We start from the raw sequence: 27,761 nt of genomic DNA on the forward strand, positions 1-27,761 counted from the left end.
CAATAGGCAGCGACCTCAGCTCCGAGTTGAACAGCACGGTAGAGTGTGCTTCTGTTATGTGTGCCATGGACTCAGCCCAGTAATATTGACAATAGGGTGAAAAGAGATTGCCCTAAATTAAACAGAGTCAAAAGCAAAATAACCAGAAAACACAGGGGTGCGCTGCAAGCAAGCGATTGCGTAAACTATCAGGGAATGTGATTCATTTATTTTCGTTTTTTTATATATTCGTATTTCGTTATTAATGGGACTCGGAGGATTATTTCGTTAGAAGGTAAAAGGTGCTTGTGGGTTTGGCTGTCTAAAAAAGGCCAAGATAGCTTTTTCTGCTATTGCCGCTGCTAGGAGTGGCTAATTGCACAGGACTGAAAACATCCTAGTTTAGCAAGCAAAATACTGTTTAATAGGATCACTCCTTGCCACCATCTCCACTCCGAAACACAGAGGATCAAGGTAAAGTACGATACGGTTCCTTTGCCTTCCTGGTATGTGCGCTTAATTTGAGTAGCTAGCAAGCTAGCCAGCTAATGTGGGGAATCTCTCGTCTCTGCCACGGTATTCGGTAAGATAGTGCTACACATGTTCGCAAGCTAACCAGTCATACATTTGCAAGAACTACATTGAAACAGCCCGAAAATTGTAACATTTTGCAGCAGCCACTTAACGTTTATAGAAGTCAGTTGCTAGCTAAAACATTTGACTTAGACTGTGATGGTTCGCTAGCTAGCTAGGCCCAATGGTAGTTTTGGCTAACTTAGCTAGCTAGCCATTTTCATGGTTAACGTAAACTCGGTAGTCATGTGTAACAGCTTACTTGAAAACAATATCGTGTAGCAAGTACTAACGTTTGTGAATTGACGATTATGAGTTCTGGCTTGGTAACGTTAGACTATTTGCTTCCTTGTTAGTTAACTATGCGCGAAATATGTCTTGCTTGGTACTTGTAGCTTAGTAAAATAATGGGTAGCTGTCGTTAACCGTAGGCACCCTTCTACAGTTTTAAGAATGATAAAAATGCCGAGAACTAACGTTAGATTAGGTAGCAACATGGTGCTTTGTGCTCCACTAGAAGTAGCGTTAACCATCAAACGTTGGCTAACCTGACACGGTGGATGTGATCAAGATGAAATTGACAGTTTACTGCTATTGAGCTTGGCCGTTTAATAACGCTAAATTGAATGCATTCTGTAATGTTAACTTACAATGCGTAAAACACAGTGGCGGTTGCTGTCTAACGGTAGACTTAGTTTCTTGTATGTGGTTGTGAACAATAATTGTCACGACGTTTCAATGACAAGCTTGCTAACATGTCATGCTTTCGCATTAGAGATTGAAACGGTCAATTTGACGCAGTGTATAGCTTGCTGTAAATAGCTCATATGAAACTAGCAGTTGGCGGACTAGAAACTGACGTTACTAAGATTTACCATTGACTCTTGCCACATTGTTATTTGAATGGTATATCCTGAATTTTCAAGAACGAGTAAGCAGATGGTTGCTGACCTTACTGTTAAATGGGGTTCCGAGGTGGTTAAATTGATTCAAATAATCCGAGCTAGTTTTTGCTATGATATAACCCTTTCCCGTGTTATTACTGAAAGGTAAATCGCTGACCTCGTGTTAAATTTGCACTCGAGTCATTTAACATATTTAGCTTTATAACTTTTCCTTAACCTTTCCCGGGCCGTTGCTGCTAAGTACTTTTCCAGTTCTCTACTCACCTGTTCTTTTTAGGCTCCTGTGACCATACCATCTTAACTCGTATGGCACATGGAGGAGAAATAGAGACCAGCTTCGGCTTACTGTGTTGAAAGCCGTCTTCAATGCTTCTTTTGTACCTAGTGCTCATTCACCTCTGGAGGTCTGATACACTGTCAGGCATTAAAGAAAAGGAGGAAATACCAGCCAGAAAAAGTGTCCAGTTGCCCAGTTAAATATATCAGTACGTTATTTATGTGTTATCAAGGTGGTCCCCTTGGAAGTGAATTGACTTGCCTTGTATATTTCACTCTGAGTCTGAACCGGGACAGTGTTTTATGGTTTGCTTGCTGTGGGATGCATTTTAAAATGCCGTACATGAGTGTGTTGGAGAACAGTGTGCAAGTTGTCGATTGGCCTGAGGCAGGCAGATACAGGCATTATGTTTCCCTGCTTTTCCTTATGCTTAGCGAGGTGAGACCTTCTCAGGCTTTGGTAAGGGTGAATGTGCCCTTGCTTTTTCCGGGCTTGCTTTTGCATGCCCCCTTGTCAGTCCCAAATGTCACAGAAGCCAAGTGGCCTTGTGTCGCATGGTGCATGTACTTGTGCGATTGCGAGAGGGGAAAATTCTCCCTGAGTGGGCTGTCCCCTTCAAGCTGTAAGTATACACGCAGCGGGCACCATCCAAGGAACGTGTGGGCTTGTTGCATTCAGTGAAGGGGAAATAGGCTTGCTTGAACTACCCACGTGAATGAGTGGCGTAGCGCATTACCTTGGGAACCTTTCGGAGGTGACTCAACGCTGTGTGAAGAGCATATTCCGGTATTAAGAGCGCCATTCCCATGTGTCTCTGCTCACGTGGGCGTAGTACTCATACCTGTGTGTACGCATGCATGTGGCCTGTAGGCTTTTTGCGGGGTTTCTAAAGGTCACATCAAGGCAGGTGAGTCTCGGTTCTACCTGCTGATCTGTGTCCTTCCAATGTCCCCAAAGTTTATGGCTGGAGATAGGTGCCACGTGCTGGTGATTTCGTCTTTGCCCTCGCTCCTGTTCCCTGCACTTATCAGCTGTTTACGGATTTTCTGCAATATGCCCAGCTGCATTGTGGGATTGGTTTGTCAATGCTGTGCATACATTTAGAACTTTTTTTTGTTTTGTTGCATCAGCCAGTTGAAGCAGAAGCCCGAATTCGGTCGGTTCTTTAGGTTCTTGTGCTTTTGCACTAGCGCAGAGCGCTGGTCCATCTTGTCGTGTGATTAAAGCGCAGGAGGGGGGCGATGTAGTGTCTTTGTTCTAACCTCTGGACAAGCAGCTGTGTGTCGGGGGTTTTGAGCCGGGGTCGAATGCGCACGTTCACCTGCTGAAGGGCGGCCCTGCTGCAGATGGCCAGGTAGGCCGCCGGGCAGATGGGAGGGGAAATTTGAGCAGAAAGATCACCTTATCTGCTGCGTCGGGGGTTTTGTGCGGCTCAGCCGGAGCGCTCACCGGGAGCTGACGCGCGGCAGGGCCCACCTGCTGAACCCCGTCTCGCCCGTCTGTGCCTCCCCCCCCACGGCCCCCACCTCGTCCAGCGCTCCGATAGCTGGGGCCTTCCTGGAGCCCGGCTAATGCCTGTCAGCGTCCTGCTGCTGTGGGCTGGGGCCGGCCTCTCGCTCTCGGTCCTTAATCCCTCCCAGTGTGGATGTCATCTGGCTCTTATGTAAGAGGGATGCACGGGAAGAGGATCGGCACATGCTGTGTGCCAGCCCAAGCCCCCCCCCCTGCTCGTTTTTTTACTCTGGACTTGGCATGCTTGCTCTAAGTGGCTGCTGACAGCGCTTTGTTGTGACTGAGCGATACGCAGAGGTAGGCGCTGTGTAGACCGACCTATCTGAACTGCACAGGGAGTCGATCTATAGAACTGTGAAAATGAGCAGTGATGCCCATGTGATGGGCCTCTGGCAGCTTGTCACACAAAAATGACTGGTTCAGCTTGCCTAAGTCCAGATATGCCACGAGAAGCATGTTTTTCACAACTTGAAGTAAATCACCAAGGGCATAAACTAAAAAAGTGCAGTTGAAGGCACCCTACTAAATTGGTGTGTACACGGTGAAGGGCCCACTCATTTTTTGGGAAATGAGTTTAGTTCCTAGTGTTGTGGTTACTTTGCTGTAAAGTGGTTTGAACTCCATATGGGGGAACTTTTTCAAATGCTAAGCTGTCTAAAGTTCCTAAGTAACATGCTTCGGTTGGATCATTATGATCGTTTCTTGCACATAGTTGGAGCTGGAAGGTGTTGTGGCCTCTTAAAATGTAATGGAACAAAAGTTAAATTCATGACTGTTGCCTATAGGGCATGTGTAACACCTGTGAGGGGAGATACTGTTGTTGTGGATTAGACTATAGGCGTGATGTGCCTGGCATGATGGTGCATGTGGCTGCTTTCATGCGTAGTTTCGAGCGGCGCCATTGTTTTCAGTGGCACCGTCTTCAATCTGTCGTGGGAGCAGCCCCGCGGGCCCTGCCTGTTGCTCTTCCTGCCTTCTGCAGCGCCGTGTCGACACACCCTGCTTCCTGTTCTGAGCTGGCTGTGCGGTTGGCTCTGCCCCCACGGCTGGCTCCTCCCCTGCTGCCTGCTCCGCTCGGCAGAGCCGTGGGCTGCCTGGTGCTGTGCAGTCCAGCGTGGTGGGGTCTTCACAAGGGCCTGGGCACGGGGACCTCCGCTGTGTGCCAGGCGGGTTCCTACTGATTATGAATGGAGCTGCAGTTCCACATTGTGAATGGCGTTTGCACACTGGAGGGTCCTAGATGAGTATTATTAGCCTGGTAACCCTAAACTATCACATGCTCTTAGCGCCTGCGGTAACGGTGGTCTGTCGACCTGCCGCTAAGTGTCGTCCCGGCAGTAAATTTGCGAGGCCCGTGCCGGTCGTCATGCGTCCTGTTGCTGTTACGGTCTCTGAACGTGCTGTCAGAGAGGAGACAAACTGAATCTCCATCTTCTCCCGGGGATCACGGGATCCTGGTCCAAAGGCTGGAGAAGATGGCCAGGAGCGGGCATGCCCGTGTGCTCTGCTGCCTCTGCTGCACAGCAGCTGAGCTCATGTCATCGCTGTGGAGAGTGATTGGTGGTCTGTGTTCACGTGTGTGCGCGTGTGCACTGGTGTGTGTGTGCATGCTCATGTGATGGTGATATTCAGGCCTGCAGCTGACCCCCTCTTTACCCTCTCTTCTCCAGCAGGGCTATGTCCTCAGCAGCCACTACACCTCCATCAGTGGACAAAGTGGACGGATTTTCCCGGAAGTCTGTCAGGAAGGCCAAACAGAAGAGGTCGCAGAGTTCCTCGCAGTTCCGGTCTCAGGGCAAACCCATTGAGCTCACTCCTTTGCCACTGCTGAAAGGTGAGTCCTCAGGCCCCATTACCCACCCACCCACCTACCTAAGGGGTCCCCCTCACCAACTGAACAATCAGTGTTCGGGTCACATTTTACATCACCTGACTTTATGCTCATTGAATAGTCATGTTATGGAATATAGGCCCGTAGTTGATGGCGATCCTGCAGACATTGTTATTTTTATTCTGTGTGAAAATAAAGATAGTCACTGGCGGATGCTGCTGATCTGGGTTTCTCTGATAACATCTTTAGCTGTTTGTGGCGTACTCTCCTGACGACTCGAGTTCTCACGCCTTGACGTCACAAATGCGTGCTGAATGCACATGCTATATGGGTGTGCGTTTTTATGCACCGAGGCAGAGAAAGAACCCCCATATGAAGAGAGTCCTTTCCTGTGAGTCTGCTCTCAGAGGAAGTGTGTGGTTCAGTGTGGCGCGAGCGTGTTCTCGTGGTGTGTGAGTGCAGCGTGCACCCCAGATGTGGCTTTGGCAGCGCTACTGAGGGACAGAGCGCGCTCCTCAGTTTTCTGCAGGTAGCAGCCGAGCGCGCGGCTGTTGGTTTGGCCATTTCTGCAGGACATGGTTGACTGAGATCAGGGTGGCTAGAGAGAGTGGTCTGCCTACATTCCTGTTCTTCGTGTGAAAACAGCGCTTACTGCAACCCGGTGTTCTCTATGGTGAAACCTGCAACTAGAGATTTGGAGGAGCCGAGGAAGAATCCAGCCTAAAGCCAACTGGGATGTAGCAATCCCTTTCTTAAGCAGTGCACAGTGTACTCTATCCCTGAGTGATATCACGGCTGGATTTTTACATCCTCGTTCTGTGGTGTCATCAGAACCCTGAAGCATTAGATCATGCCGATAAACTTGTGATTAATTTCATTTCGAATGGCTGGTAAACTTATGAAAACATAGAAATGTAAGCACCACTACCAAATTATCAAACAAAAAAAAGTCATAAGAATAAATGCTCAACCATTTGCCACTTTTACCACATTATTCTGTTGCCGTCTTAAATGGAGCCAGCACTAGGTTAAAAACAAGATATCCACGTGTGTTGATGCCTGGTTTAGGAGTGATGGTGAGGAAGAATGAAGTTTCCTGCCTTGGTAAAAGCCCTGTGTCACTCTGTGCTTGCGCTGGTGATAGGTGTGAGTTGTGCAATGAGAGAGGAATTAATATTGTGGCTTCCCCAATGTTAAGGGATGCCCTGCTCCATGGGTACAGACTCTTAGGTACAATGTCTCACCTATAGTAGCAGTCTCCTCGGCAGGTAAGGAAGTTGTAGCCGCTACGTGTTACTAGAAACGCGGCACCGGCAGTATTTACACTTGTTGCAATTAGTCGCAGCTAAAAGCCAACGCCACGGTATTCAGTGTCTGCGGTGATGCATTTCACACTTATCTCCATGGAGATGAACATGGACACGTCGCTGTTTTACAACACGCTTTGTTCAGCAGATGGCTGTTCGGTGTGATTACATGGCTAGTCTTTCTGCACATTTTTAATAATGTAGCCGTTGTTCGTGCCTTGATTGCGTTTCTGATTGTTAAGAATGTAATAATTTTCGATACATTCATTCTCTCATGTTTGTATCTGATCGTAAGTTGGCAGTGTTCTGTGAAGCCCTGTAGGAACCATTGCATTTAGAGTCTGTTTGCTTGTTCTACTTTTACAAGGAAATCAGTGGGTGTAGTGGATATGTGAAAATCCTTGTGAAATGGTCTGTTAAGTTAGTCTGAAGCCTGTTTCATATAAACGCCTGTGGATCACAATGTGAAGATAATGTTGAATTGTTCGGCAACCCAGCCCACGTACGTGCCTGAGATGGGCATTTCTGCTTCTATTTCCCACAAACCTATCTGTGTATGAAATTTACATCAGAAAGCAGCGTATGCTTTCATGACCATATTCAGAGAAAAATGAATCTCTCAACAGTATTTTATTTTCGCTCGTTTGAGATTAGCGTTATTTTGGGATGATCATAGTGCGAGTCCTTTATTTCCTTCTTCCTACATCTTTATTGTAGTCTGTTGTTTTTGACATGGAGGATGAAAATGTGTGCTTTCCGGGAGTACGATTGAAGAAGTAATGTTTCACTTGCATGTGATGCGTGCCGTGGGCAAACCAGACCAAAGAGGGACATGTGCAGCGGTCCGCATTAGCATTTCTGTCAGGATTTGCGGATCCGAGCCGTCATCTGTGAGCCACGAGGACGACAGCGGCACGAATCATTCACAAGATCAGCCCACAATCACAGAGACGCTGCGCCGAAGCAGCCTGCCAGCCGACTCCACCGACAGGGCCGTTTGCATGCCTCCGCTTTACCTACGCTCTTACAATGAGCTTTGCCTCATTTCCATTCATTTCTCATTTCCAATTCCGTGTCTGAATTCCAAATATTGTGTAAAATGGGGGGGGGGGGGGAGTCTTTGTTTTTGAATGGATGGTGGTGGTGTGTCTGCTGAGGTTAAACCTGTGTCTGTTTTTAACAAAACAACAGACAAAGGGGTGCTGCGGTGACCGTTATGATGGCAACAGAGGTGCAGAAATGGCCAGGCCGCACCACAGCCCACGTTTTTGAATAAGACCTCAGCGTGTCTGTGACAAGATGGAGAGATACTGTATTGCGTGTCACATCCGCTTGCTGTTTGTCCATTTGGATAGAAGTGTCAGCCAAATAAAGTGTAATGTAATGCGGTGGACACCAGTACCTGGGGCCAGCCAGCCTGTGCATGACTGTGTGCCTGCGCACGATCCGGACACAGGGAGCGGCTTGCGGAGCGGTCAAGGAGAGCTCTGTCCCAGGGCGGTGTGTGTCAGTCAGTCAGTCACGGTGAATCATGGACCGGGCCTGTTCTTCAGGATTCGATGCGTGCAGAGATAGAGGGAACGTTCCAGAATCCAAATCAGAACCTCCTCTGGTGTGAACCTCTGCGATGCACTTAATTGGGCTCCTAATTAGGATGTTATGCAGGAGAGGTAGTGTGGTCTGATGTCTGAATGTCAGGCCACAACCTCCTTGGAGGATAGTTAACTTTGTGTAGACTTAAGATAATTATCCACTGATAAAGTGTCTGGGTCATCCTGGGTGTTTTTTTTTTGCGAACGTGAAAGTCAATCGATGCATTGTTTCAGCTCTGAATTTCAGCCACCTCATGGAACTTGGTCTTCAGAATGAACTCCTGTAAAGGTTAGCCTGGTTGACGCTGGTGATAATACCGTAAGTTATTTTCTAATGCTTCAATGCAGAATTTTGGCACGATGAAATATTTAGCCAGTAACGGACACAAAAATGCTTTGATTTGGTTGCAGACTGTAGTTGCTAGGTGTCGCTTCATTTTGCGGCTTCCTTACCGCTTTTCAGCACACAACTTCAATGCAGACCTTTGCCGGCCTTGAGTCTCTCTCCGTGGGCATGAATATAGCCCACGTCATTGTGGCAGCCTTTGTGAAGGTAGCTGTGCATAAAAAGCATCAGATTCCATATTGTGCCTCGGCTCTATAGTAGTTTGAAAGGTCCTTTCATGCTGAGCGGCCGGCCTACGCAGGCGGCTGAGGCTTGCGTATGCTAGCGCACGCACCAGTGCTCGCTGTGTTGGAAACAGACATGCCCTTCCCGTAGGTGCCTCCACATCAGAGGGTGCAGTGGGCATATGCTTTCAGTTTAAACCCCGCGTCTCCTCCTCTCCTTCAAAGCCCTTTCTGCAGGGCTCTGGCTGGGAAACCCACCCTTTTATTCTGGGGTGTCTGAATGTGGTTCTTTTTAAACTTTGAGCCAGCGTGCGTGAGTGTGAAGTAAATGGTGGCGGCGGCGGCCATCTTCCCTTGCGCGTGTCTCGCAGTGCTCTCTTGTCGAGCAGTCAGAAGATTCTAGATGGCGGGCAGCTGAGGCGGGAGGGCAGGAAACTGCTCCTCTTCCGTGGCCTGTTGCCTGTGTCCTGTGCCTGCGCTGTGCTGCGGAAACCTTTAGTTTGAGACAATCCTCGCAAGGCCTTGAATTACTTGCCTTCTCACAGTGTCTGATGTTTGCCAGGGTGGTACAGTACGTATGTGTGGTTCTCAGCCTCCATGCTAGTAATATGAGGCTTGTTTGATGGTCCCATCAACATGGCAGGATTGAAGTTCATTTTAGAGTTTTTAGCCTTGTAAGTCAACTGGTAGCCAAATATGGAGGGGAGTGGTTTGTTTTTATGGGCTGTGGGTTGACATGGAACGCTAAGTTGTTCCTTGATAGTGGAAGGCATCTGTTGAAATGGGAGCCGGAGCAATTTAACAAATACAAGGCTCTGCAGTGGAACTAAGGTCAGCCTCCCGTGGACACGAATCAGTGTCTGAAAAACTTGAAATACTTCTTAACGGTGTTCATGGGAGGTGAAGTCCAGGCTGTTCTAAATATAGTCCACAGTCTCTGGCTGATGACTTTGCTTCTCTTCAGCACTGTTTCTTTGGCTTTGTTGCCTCAGCTTTGGTAGGAGGTAAAGTTCAGGGTGTGGTGTTGTGCAAGTTAATCGGAGGGGCCGTGCGTGTGTTGGCAACTGTAGCGGCCCTTCTCGATGACGGCGCGAACCAGAAGGATTCCCACTGGCTCCTAAAACTCTGGGGCCGCTGCAGGCTACGTGCTACAGTGCCACGCATCTTGTCTCATCCTTCCCCTGCGTCTTGTCCTGTTGATAGCTCAAACGGGTCAGCTGATGCTTTGAGCTGCAGTTGTGGGTAACGTTTCGAAGGGCATCTTGGCTAATTTCGGGGTGATGCAATGCCAAAACAACACTTGTGTGAAGTTTCCCTCGCCTGTGGACCCATGCACACACATGGCATCTTCAATTTCATTGAGGGTGTCTGTAGGAGTGTGCAGATTCATGTTTGTGTGCTTGTTTCCAGACTGTGTGTGTGTGTGTGTGTGTGTGTGTGTGTGTGTGTGTGTGTGTGTGAGTGTGGGTGTAGTCGGAGCTGAGAGAGTGGGAGAGTGAGAGGTTTGGCTTGTGGCCTGCGGGGGGGATTAGTGAGTCTTTATGATGTAAGACAGAGTGGCAGCAGGAAGAAGAAGTCTGTCCAAAACCAGGCCAGATCAGGACAAGCTGTCGGCTCTCCACAGCCTCCGCCAAAAACACTTGTGCTTCCCACAATCCCTTTCTCTCCGCCCGCCACGGGGCGGCCGTCCCAGCGTCCCTCAGCACATCCGCGGTGTGCGGCGGTGCCGGGGGCAGGGCAGGGCAGGGCAGGGCAGGGCAGGGCAGGGCAGGGCGGGATTGTTACAGTACTAAAATAAGACCCACCCCTCTGCACCGTGTGGAAGACGGATAGCTGTTACCCTGACCTCATGAGCCGAAATAAAAGCCGAGGGCATAAATAGAAGGCGCACCGCGGGGAGAGCCAGAGTCCAACGCCGGCTTGGGAGCAGCTCGACGTTTCTCCACGTCCTCCTCTCCCTCTTTTCCTTTTTCCCCTTCAGTCAGCTCTCTCTCTCTCTCTCCGTCCCGGCCCCCTCTCCGGAGGGGTAACCCGACCCCCGGGGTGTCTCTTTACAGCGCCTTCGCGTCCCACCACTTCCAAACGAGCAGCGGCGAGCGGCGGGCCCCTACCCTCCGCTCCGGACTTTCCCTCCTGCCCCCGAAACGGGCGCTGTTTTTGCCGGGCCGCCGTCCGCGCAGAGCCGGGAGCCTGGTTTCAGTGAGTCTGCCGCCTCTAGTGCCGGGGGGGGGGGGCCGGGTCGGGCTGGGCTGGGGGCGGGTCCACGCCTGATCGCTCGCCCCTGCCGCGCACTCAGGAGCTCGCTGTGCGTACGGTCTGCCTCGCTGCGCTGTTGCCATGGAGGGCGAGGGGGGGGGGGGAGGGGGGAGGGGGAGGGGGAGGGGAGGGGGCTTCGGTGAGGCCTGGTAGCCCCTGGGCCGCTCCTCGGCAGGCCCTTTGTCGTGGCGAAGCGAGTTTTCCGCCGCGGCGCTCCCCTTGGCACGGGGGTGGGGTGGACGCGTCTGTGTTTTTCTCATTACGGGCGCGCTGTAGCGCAGTAGGGCAGGGTGGAGCGGGCACCCCTCCAGCCTCCCCGCCCCGGCCCGTCCCGTCCCGTCCTGGCGCCGCCCTGCGTCCGAGGGAGCGGTCCCTCCTTCAGTGGATGTTTTCGGAGCAGAGGTCGCGGAGCAGTCGGGCTGGTGGAATGCGAGGTATTTGGACACGTCCGCTTTCCTTCGCTCTGAAACGCCGGGGGCGCTGGGCCGGGCGGCGGAGGAGGAGGAGGACCAGCCGCTCATCTCGCGCGTAGCCGCGTGCGCGCGCCGCTTTCGCCCGGCCGATGGAGGGGACGTTTCTGAGAAGCGCGAGGCACGCTGCCCCTGGAGCGCGACCGCTGCCGTTTCCCCCGGAGACGGAGAACAAAAACGTGCCTCTGAGGTCACCCAGCATGCAAAGCGGTGTATTCAGCTTCACAAGACGTGCTTTAGGTTTCACTTTCTGACAGCTGTTTGTTGTGTCATCGAATTTTAAGAACGCGTTTTTCTCAGTCGGGTTGTGTGTGTGCCTTGTTTACAACACCGAAATGTGGATGGTTATAAAAAGGCACGCAACCATGTTTTTATTTATAGGTCCTTGTACTGTGTAATTTCTGGGCCACTCCACTCAATGAAAGACGGGTTATAATGGTGACGTGTAGAGCGAAGAGGGTCTTTAGAGTGAGAACACATCACATCTCTCTCTGTTAAAAGTGAATGGGCGGTGTATGAAAGACCCAGGTGGTATCTCAGCTCTGTGCAGTCGTAGAAAAATGCAAAAATGATTAATAGTGTGGCCTGGAGTCAGTGAGGCACGTGTGGAGATTCAGGTTAGGTGGCCTCTTGGGTTACTACCAGTTCATCCTCCTGTCAGATGTCTGGGTTGAAAGGAGTGTTTTGAATAGACGGATGCTCATCTCTTTACTCACACCCATGACCACGGCCTCGACTGACAATGCTGCGTGTCATCGTGTATCGTCAGATTTAGCTTGAGGAGAAGGTATATATTGAACCAATACCCGTAATATCTTCATCTGGATTTGTCTACAAGATACCAGTTTTCATCAGTTGTCTGCCTCACTGTGAACAGTCTAAGAATGTCAATCTCATTTATTAGATTCAAATACGTAGCCTAGTGCTTAATTCTTCAGATATAGAATTATGCAGTGTAAAAATACTTTAGTGGGAATTGATTTGTGCAGGTAATTTGTATAGAATTTTCAATACCTTTCACCCTTAAGGGCGTGGGAGTATTGTGGCATATCTTCTAGGAATGTACCTGTCATTTTCATTAACACAGAACGTTGTTTGCTCACAGTTAGGTGTTTTAGACATTTGGTTTCTAAAGGCTTTTCAATGTTGGTCACAACATATAAATAGATAACATTTGCTGAGATCAAGTTTAGCAGAAATGCCACTTTTAGGTAAATCTCCAATTAGAACTAGATTATTTCAGCTGTATATGTGGTTGTACAATGTCGCACATTGAATCATTAAATGAAATGATATTCACACTTTGAAATGCCAGTAAGTGCTGAAGTAATTAGTCATCTCATTAATATGCCTGAGTATTTGGTAAATAGTAGAGTCATTCAGTTGGAAATAAACAGCATTTAGGCCTAGCTGTTTTATGTTTTGACATTGCAAGTCAGACACAGTACGGCTTGCAGTCTACTAGCCGTGTTCTCTTGTAGAGAAGTGTTGCTGCTCCTTCACCATGGTGATCTAATACGGTAATATAATTGTACACCAGCGCAGGGGCCCGGGGCCCGGGGCCAGCAGATTCTTTCCAGGAGGTGTTTGTCGGTGTTGTTTGTGCCGTTTTGCATATGCGTGCCGCGCGCCGCGCGCGTTGACCTTCACGCCTGGCTCGGGCCCGCCGGGTCACCTGCTGAACACACACCTGCTTGCTCAGCTCCTTTTCTCCGGCGGTAATCTAAGCTCGGTCACAGCGCAGGGCTTTTATAGGCCGGGGATTTCCCCACCCCGGCTCGGGCGGACGGGACGGGACGCGCCCCGGGACGCCACCACGGACGCGTTTGGGTTCAGCGGTGGGCGCGAGGGAGGGTGTTGCTGTCCCTCGTTCTGGGGTCAGACAGCAGGCTAGATTCTGACAGCGACCCTCAGGCCATCCAACCTGTATCTCTGCGTGTACTTCGCTGAGTCCACCAGGCTTTCTGCCTCTCGCTGGAGTAGAGGATGGAAGGGGGATTGGCTGCTTTCATCTGGAGAGTGTCTAACTGACCAATAAGAGACTGGTGTTTCAGCTGCACAGGGTGGTTTGAACGAAGAGCAACACGAACGTGGACTGGCACACAGAGTGGTGTTGGACTCTTTTCAGTGGGTTTAATTGATTGTGAAACGTTGAAGATCTGGATGGTGATCTATTAAACTGATCGCTCGTACAGTAATGTATTGTGTGAGCTTGGGTTCCACTCCACTGCTACAGATAGGCTAGTGCTTCACATCAACATGAGCACTTTGTCCCACTTACAATAGGTGTCCTACCACAGTGGTGTCTGCAGGGCTAACGGAGGCATTATAATGTGTCAAAAATGAATGACTTTCATTAAACTTGCATGAGTAGCCCTTTTTAATGTTCTGCTGATTTAACACTTGGCTCGTTTCAGTTCAGATGTTATTTTGGCATCGTTCCTCTTTATTTTGGGTCAGTCGCGTCACTCCTTCGGCCTGGAGATTCTACTGCAAACGCCCCAGGACACGAAAGTCAGTGACTGAGTCAGTTCCTGATGTGTTAATGCGCTCGGGGGGGGGGTGTCATGCTGAAGGTAGTTTTCTGAGGCAGGTTTCATTGTCACGTTAGCTCCCTCCTCCTCTCTATGAGGCACAGCAGGAGAACAGAAAACTATGAATGTTTTTCCAGCTCCCCAGAACGCCCACTGCCTCCCACGGGGAGCTGTGCGGTCGGAGTTTAAAGACCTGTGTGCAAGCAGCGGTCGCAGAATGACCGTCCTCTCCTGAGTGACCGTCTCTACGCAGAGCCACGAGCTAGCAGTACCATCGGTATCATCCTGTACCTCCCAACCTGCCTGTTCAGAGTGTATGGACTGTGGGCTTTTTTTAATCACCTTGTGTTAAACAAACATTTGCTTCTTTGCCTACTCCAGCAGTGAGTAGACAAACACGTTTCCTTCTTCACGTGAGTGTTAGGTAGAGAGTTCTGTAAACTGAAAAAGCTTTCAGCCTTCACCACGGTCACTCTCGACTTCCTGTTCGCTGTGAGCGGATGCTGCCGAAAGTTCAAGTGCAGAAATAGCGCTACACAGTAACATGTCCGGTGTTAATTCAACACCGACAAGTGTTAATTCAACTCTAACAGAGAACATTTCGTCCAGCTGCGGTCCAGAGTGGGGACCAAATGTGTTTGAGCTGAATTAACGCAGGACATTTTACTGTGCAGGCCTTTCAGTCCGAACAGCCCTGACCCCACCCCCCCCTCAGAGAAGAGCTCCCTCATGCCCATCACTGCAGGGGTCACTCGAATGGAGGGCAGAGGTGAAGGGAGCATTTTAATCTGTAATGAAAACGAGCCGTACGGTACAAACGCAGAGCGCAGGAAGCAGTGCATGATGGGAGTGCCCTCGCGTGGGCCTTAGTGGAGTTGTGGGCTGGCATAGCGGTAGCCTGAAGGAGATTATACTCTCTCCGCTGCGATCATCTTGGCTATTAATAGTTTCCTTTAAGGCCATTCAGGTTCTCTGTAGCGTCTGTGGGACCCGGGGGAGGTGGTGGCCCGTTGAGTAATTTCAGCCCACAGGAAACTGAGGGCACTGGCGCTGGTGGGCGTGTGCGTACGCACTGGTGATGCGTCGCAGATCTGGGGAGAGGTTCACTGCTGTCCTAGTGCGTTTCAGGAAAACCAGCGCCAATACCGGGGGGGGGGGGGCAACGCTGTCTGTTGTCTCCGCCTTCAGCTCAGTCCTGTGGCAGGCTGTGCAACGTTCTCATCTGTGATTTCATCATCTGAGGCCTCAGTTTTTCTTTTTTTTAACGTGTTTTCTATTTTTATTTATTATTTGTGGTAAATGGCTTGTTTGAGAGGGAAAGGCCGTTCCGTTCCAGTTCCAGTCTGACCTCCAGCCGTTGACCCCCAGAGGTTCTCCCTGTTCTCTGGCATTGCCGGCGAGCTCTCCCTTTCCCTTCTGGAGGAAAAATGTCAGCAACCCTGAGTTCAGGCTTCCTGTTGCCCTGTGGCTTCAGTGTAAACCCAGCAGCTTTTCTGCGTCTGTTTCCTGTTTTCTGTTTGGAGGCCCGTCTTGCCGCCATCTTTCGGGGGAACGAAAGGAGGCTCCTGCCACTGTTTTGCTGAGACGCATCACTCTGTGAAGCAGCCTGGTTGGCCCTGCCTCTTCTCACTTCCTGTTGGCCACTCTCCACTCTCCGTGTCCCTTACCCACACAAAGCCTGTTCCTCTCCTCCTCTCGGTCCTCCCTTCCGTGGGTTCTGGTCCTCTTTTATTCTGAAGTGATTTTTGGAGCAGAGCACTCCCGCAGCCTGGCTGAGTTCTGAGTTCGCCCATTGAGCGTGCCCGGTTTGGACAGGGGAAGGAGTGGCAGAGGCACACTCGATAGGGCTGTTAACTGAAAAGGCATATGTCAGCATGCGTCACCAAGCCTACAAACGCGAAGGGGCTGACTGACGTTATGCAATGCTAGTGCATCCATATGGATTCCCCTGCCAGCTCCAGCCCACTCGGTTCAAACCGCACAGGCCAACCACTTCAAGTGGCTGCTAGGTGTTTATTTGGGGAACTAAATATCGAAGAATATTTATATCTGCTCTACCCTCGCTGCCCTCTCCTTCAAGCATTCCCATCTTTTTTTAACCGTCTTCTCTACCTTCTGTTACTTCACTCTTCCTCTGTTCTCTCCCTCTCCTCTCCCTGTTCTCCATCTGCTCCCTGTTTTTTTATATCTGTTCTCTGTTCTCCCTTTGTTCTTTCTGTTCTGCCTGTGTTCTCTTATCTCTCTCTGTTGTCTGTCTGCTCCCTGTTTTCTCCTCCTGTTCTTTTCTCTCTATTCTCCCTTTCTTATTTGTTCCCTTTATCTGTTCTCTATCTGCTCTCCCTGTTCTCCCTCTGCTCTCTCTGTTCTCTCCCTGTTCTCCCTCCGTTCTCTCTGGTCTCTCCCCGTTCTCCCTCTGCTCTTTTGGTTCTCTGTTTCCTCCCTCTGTTCCCTCTCTCTGTTCTCTCTCTGTCGGTGTTCCTCTCTTCACGCATCTCTCTCTGTGGGTGTCCCTCTCTTCACGCGTCTCTCTCTGTGGGTGTCCCTCTCTTCACGCGTCTCTCTCTCCCGCAGACGTCCCTGCGCCGGAGCAGCCGGAGCTGTTCCTGAAGAAGCTGCAGCAGTGCTGCACGCTCTTCGACTTCATGGACACGCTGTCCGACCTCAAGATGAAGGAGTACAAGCGCTCCACCCTCAACGAGCTGGTGGACTACGTCACCGTCAGCCGGGGCTACCTGACGGAGCAGGCCTACCCCGAGGTCGTCAAAATGGTGAGCTTGCAAAAACGCACACTGCCATCGGTCCAAGGACTGTGCACAGACTGAGACTGTTCTCAGGACTGTCCACAGACTGAGACTGCTCCCAGGACTGTGCACAGACTGAGACTGCTCCCAGGACTGTGCACAGACTGAGACTGCTCCCAGGACTGTGCACAGACTGAGACTGCTCCCAGGACGTCCACGATGGATGTCCAGACTGCCACAGATGAGACTGTCCGACTGTGCAAGCTGAGACTGCTCCCAGGACTGTGCACAGACTGAGACTGCTCCCAGGACTGTGCACAGACGAGACTCTCCAGACTGCACAGATTGACTGCACCCAGGACTGTCCAACAGACGCCCAGACGTCACAGACTGAGACTGCTCCAGACTGGACAGACTGAGACTGTCCGGAGTGCACAGACTGAGAGTCCAGGACTGTGACAGATGACTGCACCAGGCTGTCCACAGAATGAGAAGGAAGAGACAGGCAGGAGCTAAACTTAGAGGTTCCTCCTGTCTGAAACGGTTTGTCATCATTTCATCCCCTAGAGCGGATGCCTCACTTCTTAAAGCACACACAAACCCGACTTTCCAAACAGGCATGTTCTGCCGCGCGCTGTTTGAGTTCCGGTGATGAAGACTCTGAGGCAGCGGCCCGACCCCCGCTCGGTGCAGGTCTGCGGTTATTAATTCCTGCGCTCAGAGTTTCCTGTGGGCGCCGGCGCGTGGGAGGAGAGGAACACGGCATAAATATTTACCCTAAATATATACCCTGGCGCTACGCGGCTGAAGCCCCAGACTGAGCAGCGCTCGCCTCGCTCGCTGCTGCCTGCGGAGGCCTGCGGAAGCCAGCGTGAGTCTCTGTGACTGCGTCCGATGCAGCCGCCACGGTTTCAGCGCACGCTCACGGAGTCATCCCCCCGAAGGCGTTAATCTGTGACTCCGCGCCGCGTGTTTCACATTCTTCGCGATCACACAGTTCACGCCGAGCTTTGTGCAAAGCTCTGATTCATTAGGAGTGTTAAGATAACTTTCTGTAGTTTATAAATATTGGGACTGATTTTTTGCCATGTTCTTAGTAATTACAATCCCTTTATTTTATCCCCCTAAGATGAATCTGTTTGGAGGAAAAAACCTGTTTCATGTGTAGACCTTCCACTAGGGGGCGACGTGGTGCACTGTAAACAGAAGGAACGGCAGTCTGACTGAATGTGATGACTAGGCTGTTTGTTTCTGTGTGGCTGGCTTCTCTTGTCTGTAGTAATTGCAGCGGGCACAGGACCAGAAGTTGCATAAGTACCCCTGCATCTGTGTGACATTTTTGTTTGGCTTTTGTCTGTCTCCTAGGTGTCCTACAATATATTCCGGACCCTTCCTCCCAGCGACAGTAATGAATTTGACCCGGAGGAGGACGAGCCGACGCTCGAGGCCTCATGGCCTCACTTACAGGTAGCCATGAGAGAACACTGACAGTAGCAATGGTGGAACTTGCAGATTGCGTGCGTGCGGATAGGCGATTGATTATTCAGCCTGATTGGCTTTCCTTCCCTCGTGTGGAAACCTCCCTGGCTGTACATTTTGGTTCTCCTTTTTTTAATTTGGATTATGTTTTGTGTTCTAACATTGTGCTTTTTTGGATTAATCCTGAGCCTGTTCTTTGGATATTTTTTGGCTTTGACGCGGGTGCTCTCTCACCCGTCTTGTGTACTCACTGCTCTGTTTTCCAGGACTCCTTTAGAAATGAGATGCATATCTCAAGGAGAATCTTCCTGGTAAAACTTTATTTACATTTGTTTATTTTGTATCTTTTTTTATTTTTATTTTGTGTTCTTTTGAATTAAAAACCAAATTCATTCAAACAACTAAAATTTTGAGATTAACTCCTTCCCAGTCATCCTCCCTGTCCCACCTCTAACCCACAGTCAATGTGATAGAGGTTTCAGACTAGAGCCCAGCGCCCCCATGTGGCTGTTTCCTGTACTACTGTCATTTGTGTGCTGTGACCCTGGCCCCGCCCCCCACAGCCCTCCCCCAGCCTCTCCCGAAGCCCATGCTGCCGCCCCACCCACCGTCCTGACGCCCCTCCCCCTCTGTTTCCGCAGCTTGTATACGAGTTCTTCATACGGTTCTTGGAGAGTCAAGAATTCCAGCCCAGCATTGCCAAAAAGTACATAGACCAGAAATTTGTATTACAGGTGAGTGAAAAGAGCACATTTCTCTCAGCGCAGTGAAAGTGCCGTGGAAGCTCTCTAGCAGCACTGCTGTGTATGTCCCGTCTACATAAGAGAACACTGGCTTGGGTGTAGAGAAAAGCTCTGTAGCTGGATGTCAGTGGATAAAGTTTCTCTAGTTGGATGCTAGCGTTCAAAATTGCTCTATAAGCAGGTGTTGCTGTATGAACTTGCTCTATAGCTGTGTGTTGCTGTATGAAATTGCTCTGTTGCAGTGTGTTGCTGTATGAAATTGCTCTATAGCTGCGTGTTGCTGTATGAAATTGCTCTATAGCTGTGTGTTGCTGTATGAAATTGCTCTGTTGCAGTGTGTTGCTGTATGAAATTGCTCTATAGCTGCGTGTTGCCGTATGAACTTGCTCTGTAAAGTTGACGTTAATGTTAGCGCTCTGACTGTCGTCCCGCCAGCTTCTCGAGCTCTTCGACAGCGAGGACCCCCGGGAGCGAGACTACCTGAAGACAGTCTTACACAGAATTTACGGGAAGTTCCTGGGGCTGCGGGCTTTTATACGAAAACAGATTAACAATATTTTTCTACGGTAAGAGCGCGTGGATCACAGCAGCGTGTGTGCACAGCAAAACCAACCGTCTGCCTGACTAACTGTCCCTCTTTCTCTCTCTCTTTCCCCTGTCCAGTTTTGTTTATGAAACTGAACACTTCAACGGGGTAGCTGAGCTGCTGGAGATCTTGGGAAGGTATATGCGTCTGTGCAGTTATAGCCACACTATAAACCGAACGTCGAAAGCCAGAAGTAAGCGGTGACGTTTTCAAGGCACCACTGTGTTGTGGTATGGAGTGAAGCTGTTGGACACCCCTTGCAAGCTGACATTCTAAAATTACTCTGCAGCTGCAGGCCAATGCAACGCATGCATTTTAGCATGCAAGAGGTGCCCAACAGCTTCTCCATGTCTCCACATGCAGCAACGCCAGGCAGCGCTGTTGCATTCAGGCACGTGAAGGTTACTGTGCGTCGCCCGTGCGGGTTTTCAGTGTCAGAAGAGGCTTAGCGCTCCTATTGCTCACTGCTGGTGTGTTGTCAGGCAGGACAGGAAGCGGCTTCTTCTGAGTCCGTCTGTGTCTCTCTCCCCCTCAGCATAATCAATGGCTTCGCTCTGCCTCTCAAGGCCGAGCACAAACAGTTCCTGGTCAAAGTGTTGATTCCCCTGCACACGGTCCGGAGTCTCTCCCTCTTCCACGCACAGGTAACACGGAGCAGGCCGTGGGCCTGTGTGTCTTGGTATCAGACTTGGGTCAAATACATATTTGCCTTGGATTCAAATACTTTTCTGTGCTTTGCTGAGCTTGTCTGGTGTATTGGTACCAATGAAATGCTCAAAAAAAGTGCAAACCCCGCTTATCTGGTCCTCTTGGCAGACCCCACTGCACCAGGCAAAATCAATCGAGCACAGAAAAGTGTTTGAATCCAAAACAAATCCGTATTTGTTACAGGTCTGGTTTGTATGTACTTCCTGTAGCATGCCGTGTGCATGTGCATGCCCTGGCCTCTTCATTAAGCACACACGAGTACTCTCCTCTTCTACAAGCTGAACACTGTCTGGTGTCTGTTGTTTTCCAGTTGGCGTATTGTATTGTACAGTTCCTAGAGAAAGACCCAGCACTAACAGAACCAGTAAGTGACCTGTGCCCTGTCAGAGAAGCCCGTCTAATTTCTTTAAATGCCGAGTGGTTGATTTAACTGTGGTTGCTAATTAAGTTTTTGTCTCATTTAGGTCATCAGAGGCTTGCTAAAGTTCTGGCCGAAAACCTGCAGTCAAAAGGAGGTAAAATCGCTACAGTCGCTAGCATTCGTCTGAAACGCGCACGTCATCGATGGAGAGATGTATAAGGGCTTTGTCATTGTTCTCTGATGAATGAGGTGCATTCTTGTCTAACTGCGTACCTACTGCCGTGATGTCAGTAAGCGAAACGGATCGGTAGACGAGCACTAGACAAGGTGTGTCCTACAGGGGACTCCCGATTTTGGTGAAATTGCGCAACGAGGCTGGAATTTGTCAGTCGCAGGCCGAAAGGGTGTGACTCCTGACTGGCTGGCTGTGCCGTGCAGTGTCAGTTCCTTTAAGATTTAAGCATGATTGAGGAGGCATGCAGTGAAACTTGGCAGCTGGAGTTCTGCTAACCTTGGCACACTGAGCGCACTTCCTCACACCATACAGTACAACAGACAAGTGTGCATTGTGTGTGAGCAGAGGAGTCAAGTCCCTGCCCGTAAGGTTTATTACACCTGCATCCTCTTACGTTGTACCAAAAGAAAAAGCAATCTTACTGCAGCTTTAAAAAGACTTTTATTTTTAACTGATAATTTTTTACGCTGTGCTAGTGACAATAATAGTGACAAGGCTAGTGATAAATCACAATTGTAGGTCTTCCGCAGGACCATACACGTGTACTGTGATCTGCAATCTGCATCACTGCAAACACTGAGGCTCCATAAAATGGAGAGCTGCTCTGGGGCAGGTTATGAGAGGCAGTTGGTGACTTTGTGTGGTCTGGAGTTAAAGTGCTTTTTATAGCCTTGTCAGGCAGGATTGGTGACAGGTGGTTGGCAGTACGTGGTTATGGAAACTGTCGTTTAAAGTCGTTGGGTGGCAATATATAATATATGAGTTTGTATTTTATTTGGTACGTCGAGGCCCAACTCTTCTACAGTAGTCCAGTAATAATGTGCATCAAATACATTTTCTTGCAAGTCTTAATAATAGCAGTATGTATGTCAGTATTCTACATTCCTTTTTTACTCCTACCTACGTATTCTATTGTGCTGACATGGGAAAACTAGAACAACAGAGAACTGTGATCCAGTAAAGCTGGTTCCTGTTTGGAGATAAAAAGTTTTCACATTTCCTAAAGACGGTGGACAGTCTCCATAGAAAGCAGTTTTCTTTGAGCTATTAGGCTGCTAGCAGTGCAGAGAATTTATCCTTGCTCTGTCCTAAGATTTTGTGCCTAAAATACATAGCTGGCTGAAACTGTAAAATATTATTAAAGTATTTTTCTTCACTGGTCTCACTGCCAAGCCCCTTCCTTGCCCTTTCATTGATAATCGCTTCTGTTCTGGCTGTGCTGAATGACTGCCAGTATAGCGGCAACCAGGGCCGAACTTTTAAGGAAACATCTTAAGATTCTAGCCAGCTACACAACGCACAAATATTTGTGTTGGTTAAATATTGGATAAATCAAAGGTACTATACTTTAATCAGTCTAAGAGCAGATTATTTTCTTCCAAAACGCTTTGCTTCAGACTTTTGTGTGTAGGCTGCAGTCTTTTTAAAGAAATCTGATCTCTCTAACATAATGTACTGTGCCTAATTGTTGGCATGCCAGCTCTGTCAGTTCTGCCTGGCTCCTGGTAGCCAATGCTAGCTTAGCCATTAGGCTAACATGGCGTCGTTCGATATGGCTTCTGGATCTACTCCACAGTTAGAGCATAGAAAAACAGGCGGGAGCAGGTTTCGGTGCTTTACATTCTGCTCCTCGTTCCTGTCCCTACGTTCAAAATGCCCATGTGAATGTTGTCTTGTCGTTCTTTCTGGGACCAGGAGCAGCTTTGGTCTCGTCCGTAAATGTCTGCTCATGTCCTCTCAGGTGATGTTCCTGGGGGAGCTGGAGGAGATTTTGGACGTGATCGAGCCCACGCAGTTCGTCAAGATCCAGGAGCCCCTCTTTAAGCAGATCTCCAGATGCGTCTCCAGCCCACACTTTCAGGTCAGTTCCAGAAGAGCCTTAAGATCCTTAAGTGGTGTTAATCGTATCTGAGGTTACGCTGCTTGTTTGAAGGCCTTTATTCCATAGCCCTGAAGTCTGAAGGTACTGTGTCTTAAAGTAGTGATTCAGGGTATTTTCATTTTCTCATAAAGGCTATGCACGTACAACCATGAACTTTTTGGCATCCTTTTATCCATTTATCATATGGAAAAAAGAATAAATGCATTAGAATAGTGGATATTTCTTCATCTAATATGAGCAGAATAAAGCTCATATATATTTTGAAATCCATGTTTTGATTACAGCTTTTTTTGGTAAGCCTGTGTCAGCAAAATAATGTCTGAGGGGTCTTAGCATTATGCAGGTTGAATGCTCTGAGCTGAAATAAATTTCCTGAGGCAAATTTAGGCTCCTACCTCAGTCATTTGTAATGAAAACATGCTTTAAAAAAATATGCGATTCCATTGCAATGGTTACTTTAGTATTCCAGCAGATATCCCATACGTTATACCACTTAGCGACAAATGTGTCTTTCTAGTACCTTAATATTACCTAATATTAAAATTCAGTTTGGTTTTAAGTCAAAATGGTCTCGCAGAATTTTTGTTATCACAGATGGGTAGCTAGCCAACTGTTGAATTATATTCAAAACGGAGGCTTATCTATAACGTAGTCAAGCTTTAGCTAGACTAGCTATCCTCTATTCAGTCAATCATGGACATCAAGGTGACACTGTTGCAAGTATGATGCTATAACTTGGCTTGCTTGCTCTTACAAATTTCCACTTTATTTACTGAGTCAGATCGATGCACATTTTTTTATAATGGTGATTGAACTTTTCTAGGCGCTACTTCATAGCCAGGCATATATTGAAAAACAATGCACAAGTCCAAGCCAATCAGAATTGAGTATTCAGCCAAGCCATTGTGCATAGGTTTTGCGCGCACACAACAGATTTTGTGAGCTATAAAGTTCTTTTTTATCTGACACTGATTGTGTTTATTGACACAATCAGCATCAAAACTTTATTATGGAAAGTCTGGGTACTAATCTGAGTCGTTATGCGTGAATGCATTTTCTATACAAAGCGTGTTGCTGCCCAGCCAAGATGCGCTCTAAAAATAGATTCTTCCCCATGCCTGTAATCGATTTGGAATCAAACTCATTATGCGCTCACTCGATCTGTGAAGTAATTGAAAATCACCATCCCTAGTTTAAGCTGTGATACTTGTGGGTTGTAATCACTGTCTTGATTTAAGCTGTAAAGCTTGTGGGAGAAGCTCGTCTTTTTTACAGGTGTAAGCAGTGAAACTTGTTGATTGTAATCTCCGTACTGGATCAAGCACTAAAATTTGTGGACTGTAATCTCTACTGCTTTAAGCAGCGGTGCGTTGTTTTCTTTGTACAGGTTTAAGCAGTGAAGTAGAGTGCACAGTCATCTCTGTACAGGTTTAAGCAGTGAAGTAGAGTGCACAGTCATCTCTGTACAGGTTTAAGCAGTGAAGCAGTGTTCTGTATTCTTCGTACAGATGTTAAGCAGTGAGGCAGTGTTTTGCATTCTTTGTACAGGTGTAAGCAGTGAAGCAGTGTATTATATTCTCTGTGCTGGGTTAAGCAGTGAAGCAGTGTTATGTATTCTCTGTACAGGTGTAAGTAGTGAAGCAGTGTTTTGTATTCTCTGTACAGGTGTAAGTAGTGAAGCAGTGTTTTTTATTCTCTGTACAGGTTTAAGTAGTGAAGCAGTGTTTTGTATTCTCTGTACAGGTTTAAGTAGTGAAGCAGTGTTATGTATTCTCTGTACAGGTTTAAGTAGTGAAGCAGTGTTATGTATTCTCTGTACAGGTTTAAGTATGAAGCAGTGTTATGTATTCTGTACAGGTTTAGTATGAGCAGTGTTATGTATTCTCTATACAGGTTTAAGTAGTGAAGCAGTGTTTTGTATTCTCTGTACAGGTTTAAGTAGTGAAGCAGTGTTATGTATTCTCTGTACAGGTTTAAGTAGTGAAGCAGTGTTATGTATTCTCTGTACAGGTGTAAGTAGTGAAGCAGTGTTATGTATTCTCTGTACAGGTGTAAGTAGTGAAGCAGTGTTTTGTATTCTCTGTACAGGTTTAAGTAGTGAAGCAGTGTTATGTATTCTCTGTACAGGTTTAAGTAGTGAAGCAGTGTTATGTATTCTCTGTACAGGTTTAAGTAGTGAAGCAGTGTTATGTATTCTCTATACAGGTTTAAGTAGTGAAGCAGTGTTTTGTATTCTCTGTACAGGTTTAAGTAGTGAAGCAGTGTTATGTATTCTCTGTACAGGTTTAAGTAGTGAAGCAGTGTTATGTATTCTCTGTACAGGTTTAAGCAGTTAACTGGTGCTTTGCATTCTTTGAACAGATGTAAGCGGTGAAGCAGTGTTTGCTGTAATGGATGTGATCAGAGCGATTGCCTTTGTCTCCCACAGGTGGCTGAGCGCGCCTTGTACTACTGGAACAACGAGTACATCATGAGTCTGATCGAGGAGAACTCCAGCGTCATCCTGCCCATCATGTTCGCCAGCCTCTACAGGATCTCCAAAGAACACTGGAACCCGTGAGTTACACCCTCAGACTGTTGCCATGGAAATAATATTCACCAATCATATTGTCGCCATTTTAAAGAATACGGTTCTCAATCATTTCATGTACAATAAAATAAGCAAATGTTAATATTTTTGACTGGGATTTTATTCTCTTCCTTTCCTTCAAAACTGCAGAGGGCTCAGACGAACTTAAACAAATAAAATAGCATGCAGTGTGTTTTTGGCTCACGTTAGAGTGGGCCAGCACTGCTGCATTTAGGACCCTTCTGTAGGCTACTCCCAGTGGACAGTCGGCTGTCCCGGGATGTCCTGTCCAGATAAAAGCCCCTTTTCATGCGAAAGGCTTGAGCTGAAGTCTTTCTGCAGCACACTCAAGCTTACCCTGTCTATTTATATTGGTTAATTATTTTCTCATTCATGGTTAGCTACAGACCTTTAAAAGCCAGCCTCTTAATGTGCATGTGTAATTGGACGGAATGCAGTTCAGAATGAATGCTTGGAACCTTTTCAGAATATCCTACTAAAAACCTGTCAATGATTCGTTGTTTTGTGCTCATCTTTATATCGCCGCAATTTTAATTTGTGTTTTTTTTCCCTCTCAATCTTGTTTCCAGGGCGATCGTAGCTTTAGTCTACAATGTACTGAAAGCATTCATGGAAATGAACAGTACTTTGTTCGATGAACTCACAGCGACATACAAGTCGGATCGCCAGCGGTAAGAGCCACTCGAATTGCGCCGTTTTGTGCCGTGAGGTCGTTTGTTAGTTTAAGAGGAATGGCCGTCTAGTCTAGCGGCTGGCTTTTTGTCACGTGTGATGAAAAATTGTTTTTTATTGGAGTGAATATGGTCTTCCTGTAGCTCCCGATGAATGACCTTTGCAGCTCCCATACGTGCACACACTTAATATACAAGTGCACTCAGTCCGGTGCACAGAGCACAAAGGAAGTGCCCTTCCACGAACATGGCGCACATCCATAGGCTACCCTGCACTCGCAGGATGGACAGAAGCATTAAGCAGCAGTGATGTGACCTTTGACCCCTGTCTGTGAGTCAGGGCTGATGGTCATTGAAGTCCAGTTTTTTTAAAACATGGGATTCCCCCTCTGTCCTTGCGCAGGGAGAAGAAAAAGGAGAAGGAGCGGGAGGAGCTGTGGAAGAAGCTGGAGGACCTGGAGCTGAAGCGGGGGCTTCGGAGCGACGGGATAATCCCCACTTAACAGCGGCGGGCGCTGCTCCGCCCGTCGCCTAGCGCCCCCACCCATCCACGGCCGCCTCGTGCCAGATGGAGCAACCGTTCTCTTTTTTTTTTTTTCCTGTATTGTGCGACTTACTTTACGGTAGATTTCACACGTCTGTTTCATTATTTCAGCAGCACTGTAAATAACTTTTTTTTTTCTTTTCCCTTAAAATATTACACCGAAGAAAAAAAAAATAAATAAAGAAAAACGAAGAAAAAAAATAATAAAAAACGAGAAAAAGGAACATGTCGGAGGATAAAAAAGAGACTTTGGACTGTAGGACTTGAAACGAACTCTTCTGTATAAAAAACAAAACGAAAAAAAACTAAGAAAAAAATCCATTTTAAAAAAAGAAAGGTAATTGTTTTAACCTTCATCCTGTCTCTGCCCTCGGTTGGCCCCTCCCCTCTGAATCCTGTCCCCTCCCCCTCTCCTGGTCCCAGCTCTCTCTCCAAGGTGCGATCGTACCTTTACCTCTTTCGAGGGCTGCGTTCCTGACTGTGCGGAATACGAGGTTCCTTCAGGAGGCCGGCGGTGGGGGGGGGTTCTACGCTGGGCCCTAAACATGAGGATGCACCCTGCCCCCCCTCCCTCGAGGCTCACCCCCTCCCCTCCCAAACTGTTACAGAACCATTAGTCTGAAGGAAGAAAACAAAAATGAATTTTCAAGCCCCCCCTCCACCCCAGACTCCTGCATTAGTCTGGGAAGTAACAAAAAAAATGGAAAATAAATTATTGCACACTTTCATTTTCTTCCCTCTTACTTTATTTCTGTTTCTGAAGTTTGTGTGCGTCTGACCAAACCACCCGTTTGATTTTGTCAGATCTTTATTGTTTCTTTGGTTCCTGTCCTTTCTGTTCAGTACCGGGTGGTACCGGTCTGGTACTGGTACCGTTGATCAGTAACCTGTAAAGATGAACCTGTTAACAACCGCAAGCTGTAGAGGTTCCCAAGTTAGTGGTGAACTTGTGAAACTCATGTATTGTGAAAAGGAACACTATTTGTGTCAGTTCTTCACAGTATTAAGAATCTGTATATTAATGAATGCAGTACATTGATATCTTGTATCTTGTAGTAATTTAGCTTATATTTTCTTAGGAACAGTTGAGGAGTATCCAGTATATAAAGTGGTATAATGGAACAAGACTTCCTGGTTTTATGATGCTGTTTTCTCCCCGTTTCCTTTTTTTATTATTAAGTTCCTTTTGATCATATGCTTTTTTTTAAAGGGGTGGAGTGCAGGAAGGGGGTGGGGTTTTGGGGAGGATTCAACATCGTGCTCAAATCAACAGTAACAACTGCGTTATCGACCCCATTCAACTTCGATGTGTGCTTTAGGACGGCCCAGATATAATACAGTTAAAAACAAAACAAAGGGTTGGTTAAATAAAAATGTCTAATTATTTTAAAAAAATAAAGAGATGTTAAATTAAA

The 27,761-nt window shown here is 47.9% G+C and overlaps 1 protein-coding gene across 3 annotated transcripts; it reads left to right on the forward strand.

The window, feature by feature from the left end:
- Positions 1–29: 29 nt before the first annotated feature.
- ppp2r5eb (protein phosphatase 2, regulatory subunit B', epsilon isoform b) lies at positions 30–27,761 on the forward strand. 3 transcript variants are annotated; one of them, XM_064324000.1, is made up of 14 exons: positions 30–453; positions 4,920–5,080; positions 16,378–16,574; positions 17,913–18,014; positions 18,668–18,760; positions 19,205–19,335; positions 19,433–19,492; positions 19,891–19,999; positions 20,374–20,427; positions 20,528–20,578; positions 22,401–22,520; positions 24,970–25,097; positions 25,701–25,802; positions 26,206–27,761. In XM_064324000.1, the coding sequence occupies exons 2-14, from the start codon at positions 4,924–4,926 to the stop codon at positions 26,303–26,305; spliced, it is 1,404 nt and encodes a 467-aa protein (XP_064180070.1). In that variant the 5' UTR covers positions 30–453; positions 4,920–4,923; the 3' UTR covers positions 26,306–27,761. The 3 variants fall into 3 exon arrangements, with proteins under 3 accessions (XP_064180070.1, XP_064180063.1, XP_064180081.1); XM_064323993.1 differs by having other exon boundaries at positions 31–453; positions 4,917–5,080; XM_064324011.1 differs by lacking the exons at positions 30–453; positions 4,920–5,080 and adding an exon at positions 10,529–10,745.

The sequence above is a fragment of the Anguilla rostrata genome, chromosome 1, assembly GCF_018555375.3.
Source record: "Anguilla rostrata isolate EN2019 chromosome 1, ASM1855537v3, whole genome shotgun sequence".
In the NCBI taxonomy this organism is placed as follows: Eukaryota; Metazoa; Chordata; class Actinopteri; order Anguilliformes; family Anguillidae; genus Anguilla; species Anguilla rostrata.

Excerpts from the sequence above, each read along its gene's own strand:
- ppp2r5eb (XM_064324000.1), top strand. The coding sequence starts at position 4,924 with ATGTCCTCAGCAGCCACTACACCTCCATCAGTGGACAAAGTGGACGGA. Across the intron at positions 20,000-20,373 it reads TCTCCCTCTTCCACGCACAG|TTGGCGTATTGTATTGTACA; the intron begins GTAACACGGAGC and ends GTTGTTTTCCAG. Across the intron at positions 22,521-24,969 it reads TCTCCAGCCCACACTTTCAG|GTGGCTGAGCGCGCCTTGTA; the intron begins GTCAGTTCCAGA and ends TGTCTCCCACAG.